At 42.7% G+C, this 18444-nt stretch overlaps 4 protein-coding genes across 6 annotated transcripts; 2 read left to right on the top strand and 2 right to left on the bottom strand.

The window, feature by feature from the left end:
- Positions 1 to 1953: 1953 nt before the first annotated feature.
- On the top strand, positions 1954 to 7829 carry Uhrf1 (ubiquitin-like with PHD and ring finger domains 1). Its single transcript, XM_077405953.1, has 9 exons — positions 1954 to 2086; positions 2198 to 2392; positions 4822 to 5408; positions 5622 to 5973; positions 6049 to 6201; positions 6282 to 6438; positions 6547 to 6742; positions 6833 to 7249; positions 7342 to 7829. Exons 2-9 carry the CDS (start codon positions 2306 to 2308, stop codon positions 7556 to 7558), a joined length of 2166 nt encoding a protein of 721 aa, XP_077262079.1. The 5' UTR covers positions 1954 to 2086; positions 2198 to 2305; the 3' UTR covers positions 7559 to 7829.
- A 1714-nt stretch (positions 7830 to 9543) lies between these two features.
- On the bottom strand, positions 9544 to 11772 carry Cuta (cutA divalent cation tolerance homolog). 2 transcript variants are annotated; one of them, XM_077405973.1, is made up of 8 exons: positions 11604 to 11768; positions 11281 to 11501; positions 10694 to 10999; positions 10551 to 10610; positions 10415 to 10460; positions 10268 to 10317; positions 10145 to 10187; positions 9544 to 9934 (listed from the first exon to the last, which is right to left on the bottom strand). In XM_077405973.1, exons 3-8 carry the CDS (start codon positions 10852 to 10854, stop codon positions 9863 to 9865), a joined length of 432 nt encoding a protein of 143 aa, XP_077262099.1. In that variant the 5' UTR covers positions 10855 to 10999; positions 11281 to 11501; positions 11604 to 11768; the 3' UTR covers positions 9544 to 9862. The 2 variants fall into 2 exon arrangements, 1 of the variants encoding a protein (XP_077262099.1); XR_013256903.1 differs by having other exon boundaries at positions 10046 to 10187; positions 11281 to 11772.
- Positions 11773 to 12168: 396 nt separating this feature from the next.
- Positions 12169 to 17034, top strand: Miro (mitochondrial Rho GTPase). 2 transcript variants are annotated; one of them, XM_077405954.1, is made up of 13 exons: positions 12169 to 12875; positions 13057 to 13262; positions 13342 to 13392; positions 13472 to 13573; positions 13651 to 13692; positions 13780 to 13945; positions 14030 to 14150; positions 14226 to 14418; positions 14601 to 14867; positions 14950 to 15162; positions 15247 to 15443; positions 15791 to 15829; positions 16530 to 17034. In XM_077405954.1, the coding sequence occupies exons 1-13, from the start codon at positions 12677 to 12679 to the stop codon at positions 16654 to 16656; spliced, it is 1923 nt and encodes a 640-aa protein (XP_077262080.1). In that variant the 5' UTR covers positions 12169 to 12676; the 3' UTR covers positions 16657 to 17034. The 2 variants fall into 2 exon arrangements, with proteins under 2 accessions (XP_077262080.1, XP_077262081.1); XM_077405955.1 differs by lacking the exon at positions 15791 to 15829.
- A 236-nt stretch (positions 17035 to 17270) lies between these two features.
- LOC143897361 (coiled-coil-helix-coiled-coil-helix domain-containing protein 2-like) lies at positions 17271 to 18319 on the bottom strand. Its single transcript, XM_077405970.1, has 3 exons — positions 18131 to 18319; positions 17558 to 17952; positions 17271 to 17462 (listed from the first exon to the last, which is right to left on the bottom strand). Exons 1-3 carry the CDS (start codon positions 18169 to 18171, stop codon positions 17452 to 17454), a joined length of 447 nt encoding a protein of 148 aa, XP_077262096.1. The 5' UTR covers positions 18172 to 18319; the 3' UTR covers positions 17271 to 17451.
- Positions 18320 to 18444: the final 125 nt, after the last annotated feature.

An 18444-nucleotide genomic window follows, 5' to 3' on the forward strand; every position in this document is an offset into this window, starting at 1 on the left:
CCACGCTGGCGCCGGCGCCGGCGCCGGGCGCGGGCGGTCGGCCACGGGAACCACGGTGTTAACCAGGGTAGCGTTCCAAAATTCACTCTGGGTAACTAAAATCTATAGTTTACGTCACGTAAACTATAGATTTTAGTTACCCAGAGTGAATTTTGGAACGCAACCCAGTAGTGTCACTACTGTCACTTAAAGCCCGGACACATAGAAAAAACTTAAGCAGTAAAACTCAAGCAGTAAGCAAATCAGCCAATCACTGTCAAGAACTTAAGGCACGGCCCTGCGGTAGCGAATCCATACCGTTGATTTCTTAAGGCCGTGGCACATAGAAAAACTTAAGCAGTAAAACTCAAGCAGTAAGCAAATCAGCCAATCACAATTAAGAACTTAAGGCACGGCCCTAAGCGGTAGCGAATCCATACCGTTGATTTCTTACTGCTTAAGTTTAACTGCATAAGTTTTTCTATGTGCCAAGGCCCTTACTGCTTAAGTTTAACTGCTTAAGTTTTTAAGTTTTTCTATGTGCCAAGGTTCTTAAGCCCGGTGTCCACGATGCAAGAACTTGGTCCAAGTTTTGGTTTAAGCCAATCAACTTGCAGCTCTTACGGAAAAGCAGCAGTTTTCATTGGCCTAAACCGAAGTTTAAGACCGTCTTAAGTTTAATCTTAAGATGTCACGAACCAATCACAGAGCCGTATTAGGCTGAGTTTCCACTGAGCGCGTTACGCGTCGCGTCGTCACAAGTTAACCGATCGAAACATCCCATTTCATTACATTCTTGTGACGGGATCGAAATGGGATGTTTTGATTGGTTCAACGCGGACGACGCGACGCGTGACGCGCTCAGTGGAAACTCAGCCTTATTCTTATCCTCGTTTTACACCTGATGAGCGATAAGGTAGAAATGATATGCGATATAGCGCTAATAGCGCGCTCACCGAACCCGAACCGGGCCGAGTCCCTCTAATAAGAGTCGCGACATCTTGAGTTTCGGCAAAATAAGAGAGAAAGAGAAAGCGATATGAATGTATATTAAGCCCCTTGCACAATAAGCGATAGCGATAGCGATTTACTTGTATATCGCTTTCTCTTTCTCTCTTATATCTCTTTCTCTTTCTGTTTCTCGTGCTTTTGCCGATAAATGCGCAAGAATTGACCAATCACAGTCGATTATTCTCCTCAAATTCTGTGATTGGTTAATTCTTGCGACTCACGACTCTGCGACTCGCATTGTAGACATTTATTAAAGGGACTCTAGTTAGATATATGATAGATAACCACTTGACCAGAAAGGTTCTATCATACAACTTTAATAGTTTTTTATATGTACATCAATAGTTTATACGTATAATTTTTTTGCTTTAATAAGTAAATTGGTAAAAAAGTAATAATAAGTAAGATATCAATTTCGTCGTAGTTAGCCTGAAACATATGGATTGATCAAAAATTGCCTAATCAGGGTGCGATAAAAGCAAATTCGAGGCGTGCGTGTAGATTACACGAGCGGCACGATCGCGAACTATAGCAATAAGTGATGAAAGAGGAGCATCTCGGCGTCCCGCAGTAATTCTCTGCGCCTCCGTTTTTGCTACGAATCACGCTCGTAAAACGTACGTTAAACGTTATGTAATTATAAAAATGTCTAGGCTTTAATCGCGTCGAAGCGTTAACACACGACAAACACGTAGCCGCAATTGAGCGTTCTGTTACATATATACATATGAGCGCTTCTTTCCTAATCTATACCTACGATTGATCCCTCTGTTATTCGCTTATTAATTTTATCTCTTTACTATTCCTAACGTTTTTTCTTCACCCGATACTTGTTGTCTCTTTTAGGCGAGTGCCAGCTGCCGGCGAGTGTCGAGGGCACCTTTACAAAGTGAGATACGTTAGACAAAGACACAATGGATTTTACAAATCGACGAATGGGAGGAGAGACCTCCCTCCCATGGTTCCTTATCGTGGTGGGACAATGATTTTCCGTGGATATTCCCGCCAAAGTTGTACGGACCCCGGACCGTCGAGGACGTTAATAGGTGGGCACAAACGACACACAACGGCGTAACGGTTAACTGTTATTGAACTGGTATGTTGTTGCGCACTGAGTGGGTCCAACCGAATTCGCTATTGAACGCTCCAGTTCGATCCTCCCGTCTGCTTCAATCCTTCTGACTTCTTCCTCCGCTGCCTGTTCTAGCTTTCTCGATACCGTTCATCAGAATTAGTCGAGACGTCGCTGAGTTGTCAATCACCTTCATCTTTCATCCAGCCTGGACAGAATAACAAAAACTTCACTTCGTTGGACATGTCGTCTATCAAAGTGAGAAACGCGTACACGAAGAAAGAAATTTCGGTGACGTTTTCCAATCTGATCACTGTGGAGGATGTAAAGGTATGTCGTTTCCCCTGCTATTTCTTCGTCACCTTCTAACGCCGTATGTATCTCGTGGAAAAAAAGGGGTAAATCTGATGAATAGCGGCCTCCTCACCGATTTCGTTCAACTTGGGCTTAATCGACGCGTTTTTGCACGAAACGACCGAATCTGGCAGAAAAAAGTGTCGCTCTGTCCCGCGAAGCGAGATATTAACGGTTAAAGTTGACAGGAATCAGGTTATGATTCCTGTCATACCGACGAGATGCAGCGACTACGACCGGCATGCCCTGCGGCCACACGCGCACGCTCAGTGGTCGCACGCGCATGTAAAACTGCGCCAATTTTAAATGAATCAAAATCGTGCGGAATAACCAAGCATCTCGATTCAAGCAGTTAGGTCTCACGCTGGGAGTTTCATTAGTTTAATTATGCGTGGGAAGCACGCACACACACACACACGGGGGGGTGCGAGGGGGGGCCTTTGCCCCCCTCCCCCGCACCCACCCCGCCGGTAGGCAGCGTGGACCTCGCTTTACAACATAAAGTACATGCTAAGTTGTAAAGCAAAATTATAAAGTACATGCATGGGGGGGGGTGCAGGGGAGAAAAGCCTTCCTGTTCACGTGCGCTCACGCATGTAAGCCCCCTTGCACCCCCTCCATGCATGTGCTTTATAATTTCGCTTTACAACTTAGCATGTACTTTATGTTGTAAAGCGAGGTCGACGCTGCCTACCGGCGGGGTGGGTGCGGGAGAGGGGGGGGCCGAAGGGCCCCCCTTGCACTCCCCCGTGTGTGTGTGTGTGCTTCCCACGCATAATTAAACTAATGAAACTCCCAGCGTGAGACCTAACTGCTTGAATCGAGATGCTTGGTTATTCCGCACGATTGATTCATTTAAAATTGGCGCAGTTTTACATGCGCGTACGATCACTGAGCATGCGCGTGTGGCCGCAGGGCATGCCGGTCGTAGTCGCTGCATCTCGTCGGTATGACAGGAATCATAACCTGATTCCTGTCAACTTTAACCGTTAATATCTCGCTTCGCGGGGCAGAGCGACACTTTTTTCTGCCAGATTCGGTCGTTTCGTGCAAAAACGCGTCGATTAAGCTCAAGTTGAACGAAATCGGTGAGGAGGCCACTATTCTTCAGATTTACCAAAAAAAAAAAAGAAGAAATGTATACGATTATGCGCATGTAAATTTGCAAAACGAGAATGCCATGGGTCGCACTGCAGCATTATGCGAGTCTTATTGTCGTTCACATTTGCTAGATACAGTAATGGGGAGTTTACAGATGACATAAATAGTAACTTATCGTACTTGATTATTTATCACTGATTATTTTTATTGCATTTTTGTTATCAATTATTATCTATCCGTGTGTATCTCGAGACATCTTTTCAGCATGTATGTGCGTCACGTAGTTTTACGTTTGCCACGCAACGTATGCTGTCACACATATGCTAATGCTATGCGACAAAAACTCAATGTATAGTAAATTGTTTCGTTACTTTTATTACGATCTGAAAATTAGAACGCATAAGAAGCACAGTGGCATAAGAACAGTAGGTACGCTTCGTCAAGAATGGTCAAGAAGTTGGAAATGAATACGACAATTTGCACCGCTAATAACATGGTGTTTGTCATGGTAACCGCGTGACAACTCAAGCTGGATGCGTAATGAAAAACACAGGCAACAGGAACAGGGAATGTTATTCTGTTTCTGTTGCCCGTGTTTTTCATTGTGCATGCAGCTTCGCGCAATCAACAACATGACGGATGGTTTGCCGCAAAGATCAAAGGTCAAAGATCAAAGATCGAAAACTCAAATGTAGTAAATTGTTTCGTTACTTTTATTACAATTTGAAAAATTAGAGCACGTAAGAAGCCATTGGAAACTATCTCGAGCTGGTTTTGAAATTGCCGGATTGTGGCTGCGCGTGGTACTCCAGCGCAGCCTGCGTGGCCATAATCCAGAAATTTCAAAACAAGCTCGAGATGGTTTCCAATGGCTTCCCAGGTAGCATTGATGTCTAAAAGACATCATAAAGATGTCTTTAAGATGCGAGAAATCTGGATTCTTATATGCTCTAATTTTCAAATTGTAATAAAAGTAACGAAACAATTTGCTACATTGAGTTTTTGTATAGTATTAGCATATGTGTGATAACTGATGTGACAGCGTACATTGCGTGGCAAACCACGTGACACATACATGCTGAAAAGATGTCTCATAGATAGAAAATAATTGATAGCAATGGTTATTGGTACTCTGGGTATTTAAGTTATTTTTATGTCATAGTGAAATTTTGTCCAATCTTTTATAGTTATTTAATATAATGTGAGATTATATATATTTCTAATAAAAAATATTCGCTGAGATGTAAGATTCGACTGAGTATCGCGTAATGAAATATATGATGTGTTTTTTTATTGTTTTCCAGCATGAGGTTGAAAAACAGCTGCATGTTAAAAAGGACTTGCAACGATTAATCTATTGTGGGAAAGAATTAGAGGACGGCTATCACCTTTATGATTACAATGCATGTTTTGATCACGTTATATTGCTTATAGAAAAACCAGCGGTAGATAATGTTGAGAATAAAGTAACTTCTGCCAATGAAGAAAGTACAAAGAAGGAAAAAAATAGCGAACGAGAGGAAGAATCGGAAGAATTGGAAAAGGCTGAGAGTTTGTATTACAAAATTGGAGATGCGGTTGATTGCAAAGAGGAAAGAACTGGTGCCTGGTTCGAAGCCATTATAAAATATATTTATAAAAAGGGAGATGAAGTATTTTATAAAATATTATGGGAGTCTGATAATTCTTATGACAATGTATCTGAAGCGCATATACGACCACGCGCGCGACGTTCTGTACCAGTCGACGAATTGTCTGTTGGTCAAAAAGTCATGATTAATTATAACACTGATGATGACAAGAAAATAGGGTGGTGGTATGACTACACGATAGCCGACGTAGCGAAGAAAAGAAGATGGTGTGAGCTGGTCGGGCAATTGCATTACGAGAAGTATGTTTTTGTTCTGCCAATCATTATCCTGTTAGTGTATAAGGCAAAATGATAAAATGCAAAATTTATAATCTATATAAGATTGTAGAATTAGATTATTTGTAACCTCAAGGGGAATAATAAATATGATATAGACATTTTTCTACAATCGTACATATGATTGATATAGAAAAAAAAAAAATAATTTGTATCAACAATTTTTTCTTTAAACAGTGACAGTGAGCTTTGCATTCGAAAGACAGTCAGGGAAGAAGTATACGCGATAGAAGCACCCAAATTATTAACAGAGAGAACCGCAGAAGACGAACGGTTCATGATGAGTAACGGCAAATGCAGACCTGTTCCCGTTAATTGTGAGAAGTGCAGGGACAAGCCTGACAGGGGATGTCGATCGTGCGGCTGTAATATTTGTGCGGGCAAAGAAAATGAGGAGTCGCTTCTAATTTGCGATGAATGCGAAAATATGTTTCATCTACAATGTCTGACTCCACCGCTCCTGGAAGTGCCGCAGGAAACTTATTGGTATTGTCCTGATTGCAAAATCGACGAAAATGAAATTGTCAAGGTACGTGTATCTTGATTAATATTTTGCCGCAATCTTTATTATCATTTTTTGTCATCGCCATTCTATCGATTATAGGTAGGAGACAAACTGAAAGGAAGGAAAAAGAAATACGGCCGTGGCGGGATGGCTAATGTTCGGAGACAAGAAATTTGCTACATGGTACCCCATCATCATTCCGGACCAATTCCGGGTGTGGACGTTGGTACGACTTGGAAGTTTAGAATTCAGGTAAAAGGCAAATTCTAAATTCTACATAATCCCTCGATGATCTACCAAATGGATGTGAAAAAAGAGATGGGTTTGCGTAGGTTTCGGAAGCAGGAGTGCATAGACCGCCCGTAGGCGGCATTCATGGACGAGAGGAAGACTGTGCGTATTCTATCGTTTTTTCGGGCGGATATAAGGATGATTACGACATCGGTGATGAGTTTATATACAGCGGCTCGGGTGGTAGAGATTTGTCAGGTATATCAAATTAAAAAGTTACCCATAATTTAATCACAAAATTATTCTATATCTCCTCAATGCACGTGGATGTGTGTATATTCGTTTGTGTTTTTTACGGATACACAGGTAACAAAAGAACCAACAAGGAGCAAAGCAAGGACCAGGAGCTAACCAGGATGAATTTAGCATTGGCTAAGAGTTGTAACGCTCCCGTAAATGACGAGGAGGGTGCGACAGCCTCTGACTGGAAAAAAGGGAAAGAAATTCGAGTCGTACGCAATTATAAGTTAAAGAGTAAATATGCACCGGAGGAAGGTAACAGGTACATTTTGACTGCATTGTTCGTACTTTCGTAAATAACAGATAAAACCTAACAATTCTCCTTCTTTAACAATTCTTGGTCTTGTCACAGATATGATGGTATATATAAAGTGGTACGATACTACCCAGTCGAAGAATCCGGCTTCCGCGTATGGAAATACGTACTAAGGAGAGATGATCCTATTCCCGCACCGTGGACTAAAGAAGGAAAAAAGAGAATCGCTAGTCTTAATTTGAAGATGCTGTATCCTAAGGGATATCTCAAAGACGAGAAGACGATGAAGACATTCGATGAGACCGGAGCTAAGACTGAGAAACGACTCGCTAACGGGAATGAAGAAGACGACGTGGACATTAAGAAATATAAGAAGATTAAACATGGCTATGATTTGGATGATAAACTGAAAGCTTTAATAAAAAAAGATGAAATAAATACTGAATTGTGGAATGAATGTTTGGCGACTTTGAGCGGTGGAAAACCCGCCTTCTTGAATAGCGTTTCAGCGAGGTAATGTTCTTTATGGAAAGTGTTAGGTCCTTTTTAAATGACTTAAAGTAATCAACCTGACACTTGACACAATACAATTTTATATTTTGCAGATTCAAGTGCGCTTGCTGTCAAGGAATCCTGTACGAGCCTGTAACGACCCCTTGTGGACATAACTTCTGCCTAGAATGCCTGAAACGGGCCTTTAAGTCTAACATACATTTCTGCCCTTTGTGCAAACATAACTTGAGTGAGACTGACTTTAAGATCAATAATCATCTGTCATCTGCGTTACTACTAATTTATCCTGGCTACAAGGGCGAACAATAATGTCTTCTTCATCTTCAAACTTTCGCAGTAACTTACGAGTTGTTGATTTTCTATGCTTGAATTTATTAAACTTTTTTAACATTAAATTATTATCAGTTTTAAAAAATGTTTTTTTTCTTTCTTTCTTTTTTACATAGCTGTATTGTGTACTGTATACAGTTGTATAATTTAAAGTTGAAACTTAAAAGCATGTCACATATAAAATAAAATAGAATACTTTGTTATGTAAATTAAAGCGAAATCGAAATTAATAAAATATTTTTTTTCAGTTTGTCTTTCTCTTATAATTTATCCATCAACATAATTCTAAAATATATATATCAGCCATGTTTAACACACTTGACGTATTTCGTTGGAGCGTTTACTTTTTCTTCTACAGTTCTACAGTCGCGAGACAAGCTCGCGTCGCGTATACATTCGTTTACCGGCTTTCCGGTAAACCTTGCCGGATCTCGTCCGGATGAACGGTGACGTAGACAGGGAACGCAAGGCAGTGATGAGAATGTCCACGTGCTTAGATTTGTATGACGCGTATGTAAATAAAATTTGAAAACAGATTTGTCGCGGAAGCGTAAGCCTCGAGGACTCGCGTTGGAAATTACGATTTATGTCAAGCAAATTGAATCTTTTCCGAGATCCTCCAGGATTCACATTTTAATAGATTTAAATAAGAAAGTGTGTATTCGCTTGTTTTTAAGGCGACTGATAATCCTTCCATAGGACGGCTTCGACCGAATTCCCCGATCAATTCAGCCGGCAGAATCGCTTAAATTTTTTACATAATTAACATCATAATATATATAGTTCGTCGTTCTTGATCTAATCCTCTTTCCCCGTATGTTAAATCAGAGATGAAATTAATAATATTAAATATAATTTTACCCTTATTTATATAAAAATAGTACAAATATTACTTTACCCAGTGGGGTAGCAGGAAGTGACGACTCCCGGGACGATTTCTCCTCCCCTCATAAGCTCGTGTCTTCTTTACTACACTATTAATGGCAACCATCAGGACTAATTAATAGATAGCTTTTGCAACTAATTAAGAAATATCTTTATTTTGCACGTTGCTCCTTCTCTCTCACATACAACATACTGGTATTTCATATCAATTTCATAAAGAATAAAGTCGCCTGTACATCGTGTCGTTTGGGAAATGTTATTTTTATTGTATTTTTGTTCCTTTAGAATTTAGAAATAACGAGCGTTTTAAGTACTTACCGGTATAACCCTTTAGCAAACGTAGATGTAGAACTTAAAACGGTACAATTGCCAGTACGCTAGCACAGAAGTGTGAGCCGCGAATGTACATTATACAGCGGAGCAAGCGGAGTAGGCCACGTCGAACAGTCGAAAAGACTGGTACTACGTTTACGCGAGCGTTACTTCTGTAGTAACTTACGATATATTACTCGTTTACGCGGAGTAAATTATCGTAAGTTACTACAAAATCCCGTTTACGCGAAGGAATTATCGTAAGTTACTACAGAAGTAACGCTCGCGTAAACGTAGTGTGGGAAAGACCAACTCGATAGCTGAAGATCGAGACAATCGAGTCGCGCGGAGAAAGAAAAGAGCGCAGCGTAAGCGGCGCTTAATAAATAAAAGAAAAACAGTCTTTCTATCCTACGTCGAAAACTATGGCGGCAAAAGAAACGCCAAATAAATTAAACACTGAGAATTAAAAATGCGTTTATAATATACTTTCCCGTTACGCATTATAAATATTATAAATTGTGCCTTAGGGCAGTTCCAGTGCAGCCCAGATACCTTGCACGCATGTAATATAATAGTTTGAAATTAATATTTAAATTGCTTATACGATGCGAATTATTTTTATGTGAGTATAACCGTGAGCAGAATAGCAAATTAATTAGCAAACGTTTTATATTAAAGTAAAAAGGTATTTATATATAATTATTGTAAGACTTATTTATTATCGTGTAGAAAGGTTCGATGTGTTTTACTTTAAAAATACCGTGTTGAAAATTAAACCTTTAAGTTTTATTGCATAAACAAATGTGATAGTTTAAGAATATATGTGCGAATAACGCCGTAAGACTGATTGATCGATATCACTTGGCATGTCTTTAGTGTGTTTTAATAACGTAAGTGAAGAATTTGAACTTTCAATGCAAATCTCACACTTTACAGAGATTGTGTCTAAATTATTGTGTACTTACAAGTAATCATAGCTTTTTTTTATTCTAACGTAAGATAGCTTCATGAGGATATAAGCGAAGTAAAATGATTTTTCCGACGAATCGTTGAGAGAATCTTACTTATGTATCTTAAATTATTTTAAGCGCTTTTATCAAGCGGTGGCACCACCTCGCTGATCCACTTTAGGTAATCGTCGTTTCCGTTTTGTATCTGAAACGTAAAGTTTTAAAAAGTTATAGTGTTTTTAATCGTCAAGTTCATGTATTTTGTATTCACCCACTGTCACATTATTATGTCAGATTATTAATATGTAGTATATACTTAGTATATGGTATATAATTATGTCTTGTCTTTCCCAGATTGTTTTAAAAATATCACGTAGAGCTCTTCCATCAGAATGAGATACGCAAATTAACTTACAGGCAGGGAAATCACTTCGCAAACCGTATACGGATGATTCTCTCTGCAAAACAAGATCAAGAGAGAGTTACAAAAAGTCGATATAATTCCAAAACAGATATTATCCAGCCATGTTTAACTCACTTGACATATTTCGTTAGAGCATCTACTCTTTCCGTCCTGGTTTTTATCATCTGCAATTATACGTATGTAGACAGACGGTCAATAACAATTTCATTTCTATGCATGCACGTCAACGTGTACAAAGCTCGCGATAGATCGTTTTCCTACCAGCAGAAGTTCAGGTTCCTCCTGTATCTTCCCTTCCCATTCGTATCTGCGAAAGGAAAAAAAAACAAAACTCGTTCTTCAGTCAAAAAGTACTTCACAGATTGATAAATATCTGAGTACAGCGATAGAAACTTACACGGAGGTAAGTTGCGGGATGATGTTGACGCAGGCGGCGAGCTTGTTCTCGACCAGACCACTTGATGGAGTAGGAGAGAGAGAAAGCGTTAATGTTAATTCGTCTTAATGAGCGCGTTTTTATCCAGCTAGTTAACTCTTTACCGTGCTAATCTCTTCGCAATCGCGTCGTCCGGCACCGTGACGTACGCCACGGAATGCATCCCGGCGAAACTCGACATGTTCCGATAAGCCTGGGCGCGGATACTCCTCGCTGTGCAAAGCAGCATCAACACGGTCACGAGAGAGAATCGCGTCACGTACATTTGCCAATTGCCAGTCGTTCGCTGTCGGAAACTCAACGGAAAGCCGGTTGACACCTCGAGTCGTCCTCGTCGGATCTCGGATCTCGTATGTACGAACGATCGATAACGCAGACGGGAAACGTAAAGAGCGTCCCCACGGCGCCTGCTGTATATACGTAAATAAAATTTGAAAACAGATTTGTCGCGGAAGCGTGAGCCCCGAAGACTCGCGTTCCGTCGGGAATTAAAGGAATTAAAGTATACGCGGTTTATGTCCGAGCAAGTTGAATCTTTCCGAGATCCTTCAAGATTCGCGTTGTAACAGATATGAATTAGATAAACAAATTGCAAAGACCGCGTGCAGCCGGCAGAATTGCTTAAATTTGTTTACATAATTAATATTTATGTATGTTCGACGTTCTAATCCTCTTTTTCGGGATATATTACCTGAAACTTATCGATCGCCGTGGTGTGTCTCCAAACTGTGTGGAAACTCCAGTTTTTCTATACTCTTCTTATTATCTTTGTTTTATTTTGTTTCTTATCTTTTTCAGCACTTTTCCAATCATCGCAATAAACTGGCTGTTCTTAAAAGGCCTGGCTGGGCTTTCGCGCATATGTTTTGGATTTCTTCCATTCATTTCCGTATCTTCGATCTCCTTTCCCATCTGCATCGTTAGGAATAATTGACATTAGGTTTAATCACCGATCAAATTAATATCAGAGTTTGGTCGAAGTCGCCCGAAAGGATTGTCTCAAAAAGTAATCACACATAATCAACGAAATAAAGTGACTCGAGCTCGTTCGGGCGTCCGGTAACTGGCTTCGAAATTGCAATTTCCAAAAGTTTCCTTCATCTCCGATTGACTTGTCGAAATTCTTAGGAAGACGAAGAGCATTTCCCTTCTCCGGGAAATGCCTTTCTGCCGACGATCGTTCTCGAACTCCGCAGAATGTGACTTATGGAAATACCTGCCTTACCCGCCGTACGTTAGAGAGAAACGAAGCGCAAACGAACGGATTTTTTACACACACACACACACACACACACACACACACACACACACACACACACACACACACACACACACACACACACACACACACACACACACACACACACACACACACACACACACACACACACACACACACACACACACACACACACACACACACACATACACACACATACACACACACACACACACACACACACACACACACACACACACACACACACACACACACACACACACACACACACACACACACACACACACACACACACACACACACACACACACACCGCTCACGTACTACTACGCGCACGGACGGTCGTGTGTATACGCGGGCACCAATGGCACCATTCATCGCGGTGGCATAGGTAACCTTGAAAAGGCCACCCTCGGAGCGCTACTACTTTAGTCCGCCGAGTCCGCCGGGGTTTACTTTTTACTTGGTCTCTCTCCAGCGGCGACGATCGGAGCCCGGTCTTTCTCGATGGAGCGTTAAGTCGCAAAGCGCGGGACGATTCCTTTTTACGGCACGATACACGCGCCGCAAAATTCCACAGAGAAAAAGTGTGAGAGAGAGAGGAGCAGAGAGGAGCAGAGAGTGCGGTGCGCATCGTTGACCGTCGTCCCCGTCGTTAAATAAAAAAAAAATATGTCATCGTGAAACAGTGCCGCGCGTTGTTGGTGCGTTTACGCGGGCGGCAGCGGTTGCAGGTTATATCTCCCGGGAGGTGCGGCGCGAGGATGCCGTCCGCGAGGGAGGATTGAGCGACGTCGTTGAAGTCGACAGCGAGCGGCGCGGCGGTATCGCGGGGGGAGGTGTCAGCATGGTGCAGCGCCCGGTCGCGCCTCGGCGCAACGTCAGGATACTGTTGATCGGCGAGCGCGGCGTCGGCAAGACCTCCCTGATACTGTCCTTGGTGAGCGAGGAGTACGCGGAGGAGGTGCCGAGTAAGGCCGAGGAGATCACGATACCGGCGGACGTCACGCCGGAGCAAGTGCCAACACACATAGTCGATTATTCAGGTATTTGTGACTTGTGACAGCATCCCCGTGTGCGTCTCTACCTTTTCGCCGAGCTTGTTCGAGCCTCAAAGATAATTAAGACACCTGACACGGTTGAATGAGTTGTCAGAAAATTTGTTACATCCCCTCCTGACTATCTCACATCGGAAAGAAATGATAACTTGGCGTCGTGTGTTTGCAGCTGTGGAACAAACGGAGGATCAACTGGCAGAGGAGATCCAGAAGGCGCACGTGATATGCGTCGTTTACTCCGTGGACGACGAGGATACTTTGGATAGAGCTGCCAGCTACTGGCTACCGTTAATCAGAAGATGCTCACCCGACGATCGGTGTCCGGTTGTGCTTGTGGGCAACAAGATTGATCTCGTGGATTATTCCACCATAGAGGTTTGCGGTTCTCTTGAGGCGGTTTAAGCGGCGTCCTCGTTTTACGCTGTATTAATGACTCGCATTTTGCAATTTGCAGGCTGTATATCCCATCATGAAAGAATTCACGGAGATTGAAAGTTGCATAGAGGTGAGATACCGTTTGCTCGACAAGAAAAATGGGGGAACTGTTATGTTAAAAAAAAAAAAAAAAACGTATCTCTTTTCAGTGCTCGGCGAAAACACTTCAGAATGTCTCGGAAACGTTTTATTATGCACAAAAGGCAGTTCTGCATCCGACTACACCTTTGTACAATTATGACGCCCAGGAGGTGAGGATATATCTGCCTTGTTTCCCTTTAATTTGATGTCCCAGGTTTTTTTTTTAATTCGTTCATTTTTGTTCCAGCTCACAGAGGAGTGCAAAACTGCCCTACAGCGAATTTTTAAAGTGAGTACGTACTAACTATGTAAAATATACAACGAGAATCAATATTACGATATAAACTATATTGTTTTTTTTCCCCCCCCAATGCAGATATGCGATGTAGATAACGACGGGCTTTTAAACGATATGGAGCTGAACGCGTTTCAGCAGTGGTGCTTCAACACTCCGTTGCAACCGCAAGTGCTGGAGGATGTGAAAGCTGTGCTGTCAAAAAACATTTGCGACGGCATATGTAACGGGTGTGTCACGATGAAAGGTGGGTATTTTCAGTTATTCCGGTATCAAACCCGGGGAGAAATACAAGAGCGCGAACTTTTATTAATTGCAATTACACGTGCAGGTTTTATGTACTTACAATGTTTATTCATACAACGCGGGAGGAACGAGACAACTTGGGCTGTGCTAAGGAAATTCGGATACGACAACGAGCTGCAAATGTCAAAAGAATATATCCATCCTTCGTACGTATAAAGGTCACGAGGCTACTTACGAGTTCTTTCAATATGCCACTGATTACGACTAACTCCGGCTTTTAGATCGAAGGTCCCGCTTGGCTGTAGCACGGAATTATCGCACAAGGGACAGGAATTCCTAACGTTACTGTTTATGCAGCACGATCGCGATCGCGACGGAGCTCTCTCGCCCTTGGAAATGGAGTCGTTGTTCTCGCGCTGTCTCTTCCCGCCGTGGGGTGACGAATACAAGTACACTGTACCCACGAATGAGAAGGTTGACGCTTGCGATTGTTATTTTTAGAACTTTGAACTATAGAATAAATTGACACGGAATATCGAACGACAAGAAACCTATGTGAAACCTGTATTGAGAAACAGGAAAATATCACGTATAAGCAATATATATTTGAAAGTAACTTAATCGGGCATAATATGTAGCGTGGGATATTTCCACAGGGATGGATTACGTTTCAAGGCTACATGTGTCAGTGGGCACTGCTCACATTGACGAACGTGCGCAAAACCTTGGAATACATGGCGTATCTGGGATACAACATGTACCACAACGAGTGTCAGACGAGCTCCATTGTCGTTACTCGCGAGAAGAAGGTGGATCTGGCGAAGAAGCAGTCCAGCAGGAATGTTTACACTTGTCACGTCATAGGACCGAAGAGTAGCGGGAAGACTACGTTGTGTAGGACTCTGATCGACCCCAAACTCGAGGTAAACTCGCTGATTACAATCGTTCTTCGGGATTATCTCAGCCAAACTGTCCGCGGTTGTATCTACGTGTACGAAATTGCAGAAACTGAACGACAAAGTGGTACCGTCGACCGCCAACGTCACTGTGAACACGTTGCACGTGTACGGGCAGGAGAAGACGATAGTGTTGAAGGATATAAACGTGCTGAACGTTCAGGACGCTTTAACGCCGGCGGAAATACAATGCGACGCGGCTGCTCTCGTCTACGACGCCAGTAATCCGAAGTCGTTCGAGTATATAGCGCGTATTTACATCGTAAGCGCACCGTATCTTTTCTTCGCGCGCATCATAACGATCTTAATGTATTCGCAACGACGAACGATACGTATGTCTTTGCAGAAATACTTCGCCGACAGTAAGATTCCTGTTCTGATAGTAGCGAATAAAAGTGACCTTTCCGAGGTGAAGCAGAGCTATCTGTTGCAACCGGCCGCCTTCTGCAGCAAGTACAAACTGATGCCTCCGCAGCCGTACAGCATCTCACGGACGATCCGCCGTGAGATCTTCGTCAAGCTAGCTACGATGGCAGCCTTCCCGTAAGTTCAGTTATCACAGTTTAAAGAACGGTATTAAACGGAAACCGCCGGACGGGGATCTCGGGCTTCCTCGATTTACGGGCAGTAGATGATAATTTTCCTTTGTAGCTGAAAGTATAGATTACGCGTCGAGAGGCTCTTAAAGCTTTTTCGCTTATTTCTTCCTTCGTACGATATTTTTCATCGTAAAGTTACTTTCAGACAATAGATTTTTTACGTTTCACGCAGCACCTTTTCCTCGTTCTTTTCCTATAATTTAATTTAAGGAAAAATAGCGTAATATTAAAAAAAAAAAAGAAAGGAAGAGGAGATGATTCGGTATTAACGATAAGATATTTCGTGTTTAGCCGCTTTCAAGGAGCGTGGGTATTATTTTACCGAGACAGGTTGGTCCGAATTTCAATTTCACACTGTAAAAATCTAGAAGCTTGAACAAATCGTGAAAACTGCATTCAATCATCGTCATCGTACATTTTACATTCCTCTCGATGCATGTGCTCACGGGGTTTAACTCCATACTTCTCGTGTTAAATGTGCCGGGCGATTTGCTCATATTAAAATATGTCACCGCACGGAAAAAAAAAACGTGTACGTTACAGTGTAATTGGCTCTTTTCAGCCATATGAGGCGCACAATCCACATGTTGCTTGTCGATTCCTTACCTCCTCCGTGGTGGAGTTCTTTCACAAGGTTTTATTTCACATTACTGCTTGCGTTTTCTCCCACGCGAAGCCCACAGTGTCATTGAGTCAATGTCATTAAGCTTTTTTTGGGGTTTCGTTCAAGCATGAGCATGCGACACGCAACGAATCTCACGATTTTTCTGTCGATTCAGTCACCGCTTTTCTATGCGTAGACACCCTAACAGGAAAGATTTCCCTTCCGATTTAATGTCACTTGTATGATAAGACCTCATTGTCAGTTTGACCAAAAATTTGATTTCGATATTTGTGTCTCTGTATCGCTCGCTGTATATAATCAAGCCGTTTTCGAGAGTACGACATTGAGGTTTTATCATGCTAGAATATTTGGAGTTTCTCACGCAGCGAGAATAACAGCGAATCTTGTGAAATCGACACATTTCAGGCACATAAATCAATTCGGCCTAATGCAAGGGGACTCCCTGGTCTGGTGGAAAGCAGGGATAGGAATCGCGATCGCCACGATCGCCGGCTACGTGATGATGCGCGTATTGAATACGGAGAAAAGATAGTCTACCATATTCGTGCTACTTGTGCGTGTTTCAACTGCCTCTCCTCGTCGAATAAAGAAAGAGAAAGCCGTATTATATAGATAACCGCGTTACACACACATAGGATGAATATATATTATAAATATAATATGTATTATATATATATTCATAAATCACACACTAATTTTCGAGATACACAATAGCTAAGTATTAGAGAAAACTATATGATAAAGTGCAAATACTGTCGTGTAGAGGCGCGCTTACTTGGTTCTGGTCAAAATATCAAAGTTTTTATTTGCTGAATCCCCATCCCAATGTATCATCACGTAAAAGCTATTTTCATCTTCTGTAATAAATTATTTGTTTAATGTATTGTAATATAAAGTGAAAGAAATGTGAGGCACCGCCTATCTCTTACTCATCTCAATCCGTCATCTTATTTAATCTTTAAGGAATTTTAATGTTTGCGAATTCTCGAAAATCGATGTGATTAGTAATAATTGTTTCGTTAACGCGAAGATAAATCGCAATTGTGTGCATGTTTTAATTTATTGAAATCCACGCTATATCGCGCGTAACATACATTTTCACGGAAATTCGGGAAGAGATCAAGGGCAGCTGCCAACACTGCAGGATTTAAACAAACAAATTTATTCTTCTAAAACATGTGTGGATCTATCCGGGACTATTTTACCTCACAATATCAGTGTGCGACAACAGTAAAAACAAACCAAAATTTCGTTAAACGGTCTACAGGATCATACAGCACGTACTTCAGTTTTGCCTAGATATTTCTAGATCTGCCCCGTCATCAATTTACATGATATCTGAAAGCAGGAAATAAACGAGACAGTTAGATGGCAGTTCCTTTTACACAAAGATGAGATAAGCGACAACGACAAAGGGGGCAAGGTCTACCGACTGTTGGCCATCTTGCATTGACGGAGCGCCTCGTTGAAGCCTTCGCAGAGGCTCAGGTCCGACTGGTTCTGAGCGCATTCCAGGAACTGCTTCATCTCCCAGGAACAGGTGCCGGTGGCCGGTGCCGCAGGGGCACTCCGGGCAAGTGCCTGCGGCGCCTCTGCGGGAGCAGCAACGGCGGTCTCGCTGCCTCCGCTGAAGAGTCCGGTCATGGCATGACCGATGGTGTGTCCCACGGCGGATCCTATAGCAACACCGCCGGCGGTGGCGGCCATCTGGCCCATGAGGGACGGCTGCTGCGGCTGGGCGACCATGGGTGACGCCGGCGGGGCCTGGGCCTGGGCTGGCAATCGAGACGGGGCTGGGGCAGGCGCGGGGGCAGGAGCCCTTCTGACCCTGGAAACGAGGTCTTTTTTTTTTAGGGGATTCGTTCGACACATCACGTTTTCGAGTGGGGAAAGGGCGACGTTTGAGGTTCTACGCCGAAGATGGTGAACTTTGCAACCGTGATGTAACGGGGAGAGCATTGACGACGATTCCCGTCGTGACTTTTCGTCGAGAATTAATTACTCACGTTCTCGGCGGAGGGGCGGCGGCTCGTCCACGTCGCGGCATTTTTCTTAATTCTTCTTTTTCTTCACCACGTTGCGAAAATACAAGGAAGACTTCGCGAAACTTCGCTTGACTTCACTCTTGCTGATTGCACCTGGTCGCTCGGCCACGGCGGACTTAACTAGAGTAGACGCTGCGCAATCTGTCGCGATTCACGCGTCAGATTGCGCAATCGGAGGACGAGGAGAGCGCCACGAGGGGACGTTTCTCGAAATTTCCGCCCTCGTCGACGACGCGGGCGAGGAGCGAGCGGGGACCCGTGACTTTCTTTATCTA

Source organism: Temnothorax americanus, unplaced genomic scaffold, assembly GCF_048541705.1.
Source record: "Temnothorax americanus isolate GAGA-0224 unplaced genomic scaffold, ASM4854170v1 Scaffold20, whole genome shotgun sequence".
Lineage (NCBI taxonomy): Eukaryota > Metazoa > Arthropoda > Insecta > Hymenoptera > Formicidae > Temnothorax > Temnothorax americanus.

Bases quoted from the DNA above. Each gene is read 5' to 3' on its own strand.
- Uhrf1 (XM_077405953.1), top strand. From the start codon at position 2,306: ATGTCGTCTATCAAAGTGAGAAACGCGTACACGAAGAAAGAAATTTCG. The intron at 2,393-4,821 runs GTATGTCGTTTC...ATTGTTTTCCAG, and splicing joins TCACTGTGGAGGATGTAAAG to CATGAGGTTGAAAAACAGCT. The intron at 5,974-6,048 runs GTACGTGTATCT...TATCGATTATAG, and splicing joins ACGAAAATGAAATTGTCAAG to GTAGGAGACAAACTGAAAGG.
- Cuta (XM_077405973.1), bottom strand. From the start codon at position 10,854: ATGTACGTGACGCGATTCTCTCTCGTGACCGTGTTGATGCTGCTTTGC. The intron at 10,611-10,693 runs GTAAAGAGTTAA...TACTCCATCAAG, and splicing joins ATTGCGAAGAGATTAGCACG to TGGTCTGGTCGAGAACAAGC. The intron at 10,461-10,550 runs GTAAGTTTCTAT...TTCCTTTCGCAG, and splicing joins ATCCCGCAACTTACCTCCGT to ATACGAATGGGAAGGGAAGA.
- Miro (XM_077405954.1), top strand. From the start codon at position 12,677: ATGGTGCAGCGCCCGGTCGCGCCTCGGCGCAACGTCAGGATACTGTTG. The intron at 14,868-14,949 runs GTAAACTCGCTG...ACGAAATTGCAG, and splicing joins TGATCGACCCCAAACTCGAG to AAACTGAACGACAAAGTGGT. The intron at 15,444-15,790 runs GTAAGTTCAGTT...TTTCGTGTTTAG, and splicing joins GCTACGATGGCAGCCTTCCC to CCGCTTTCAAGGAGCGTGGG.
- LOC143897361 (XM_077405970.1), bottom strand. From the start codon at position 18,171: ATGCCGCGACGTGGACGAGCCGCCGCCCCTCCGCCGAGAAC. The intron at 17,953-18,130 runs GTGAGTAATTAA...CCTCGTTTCCAG, and splicing joins GCCGCCCCTCCGCCGAGAAC to GGTCAGAAGGGCTCCTGCCC.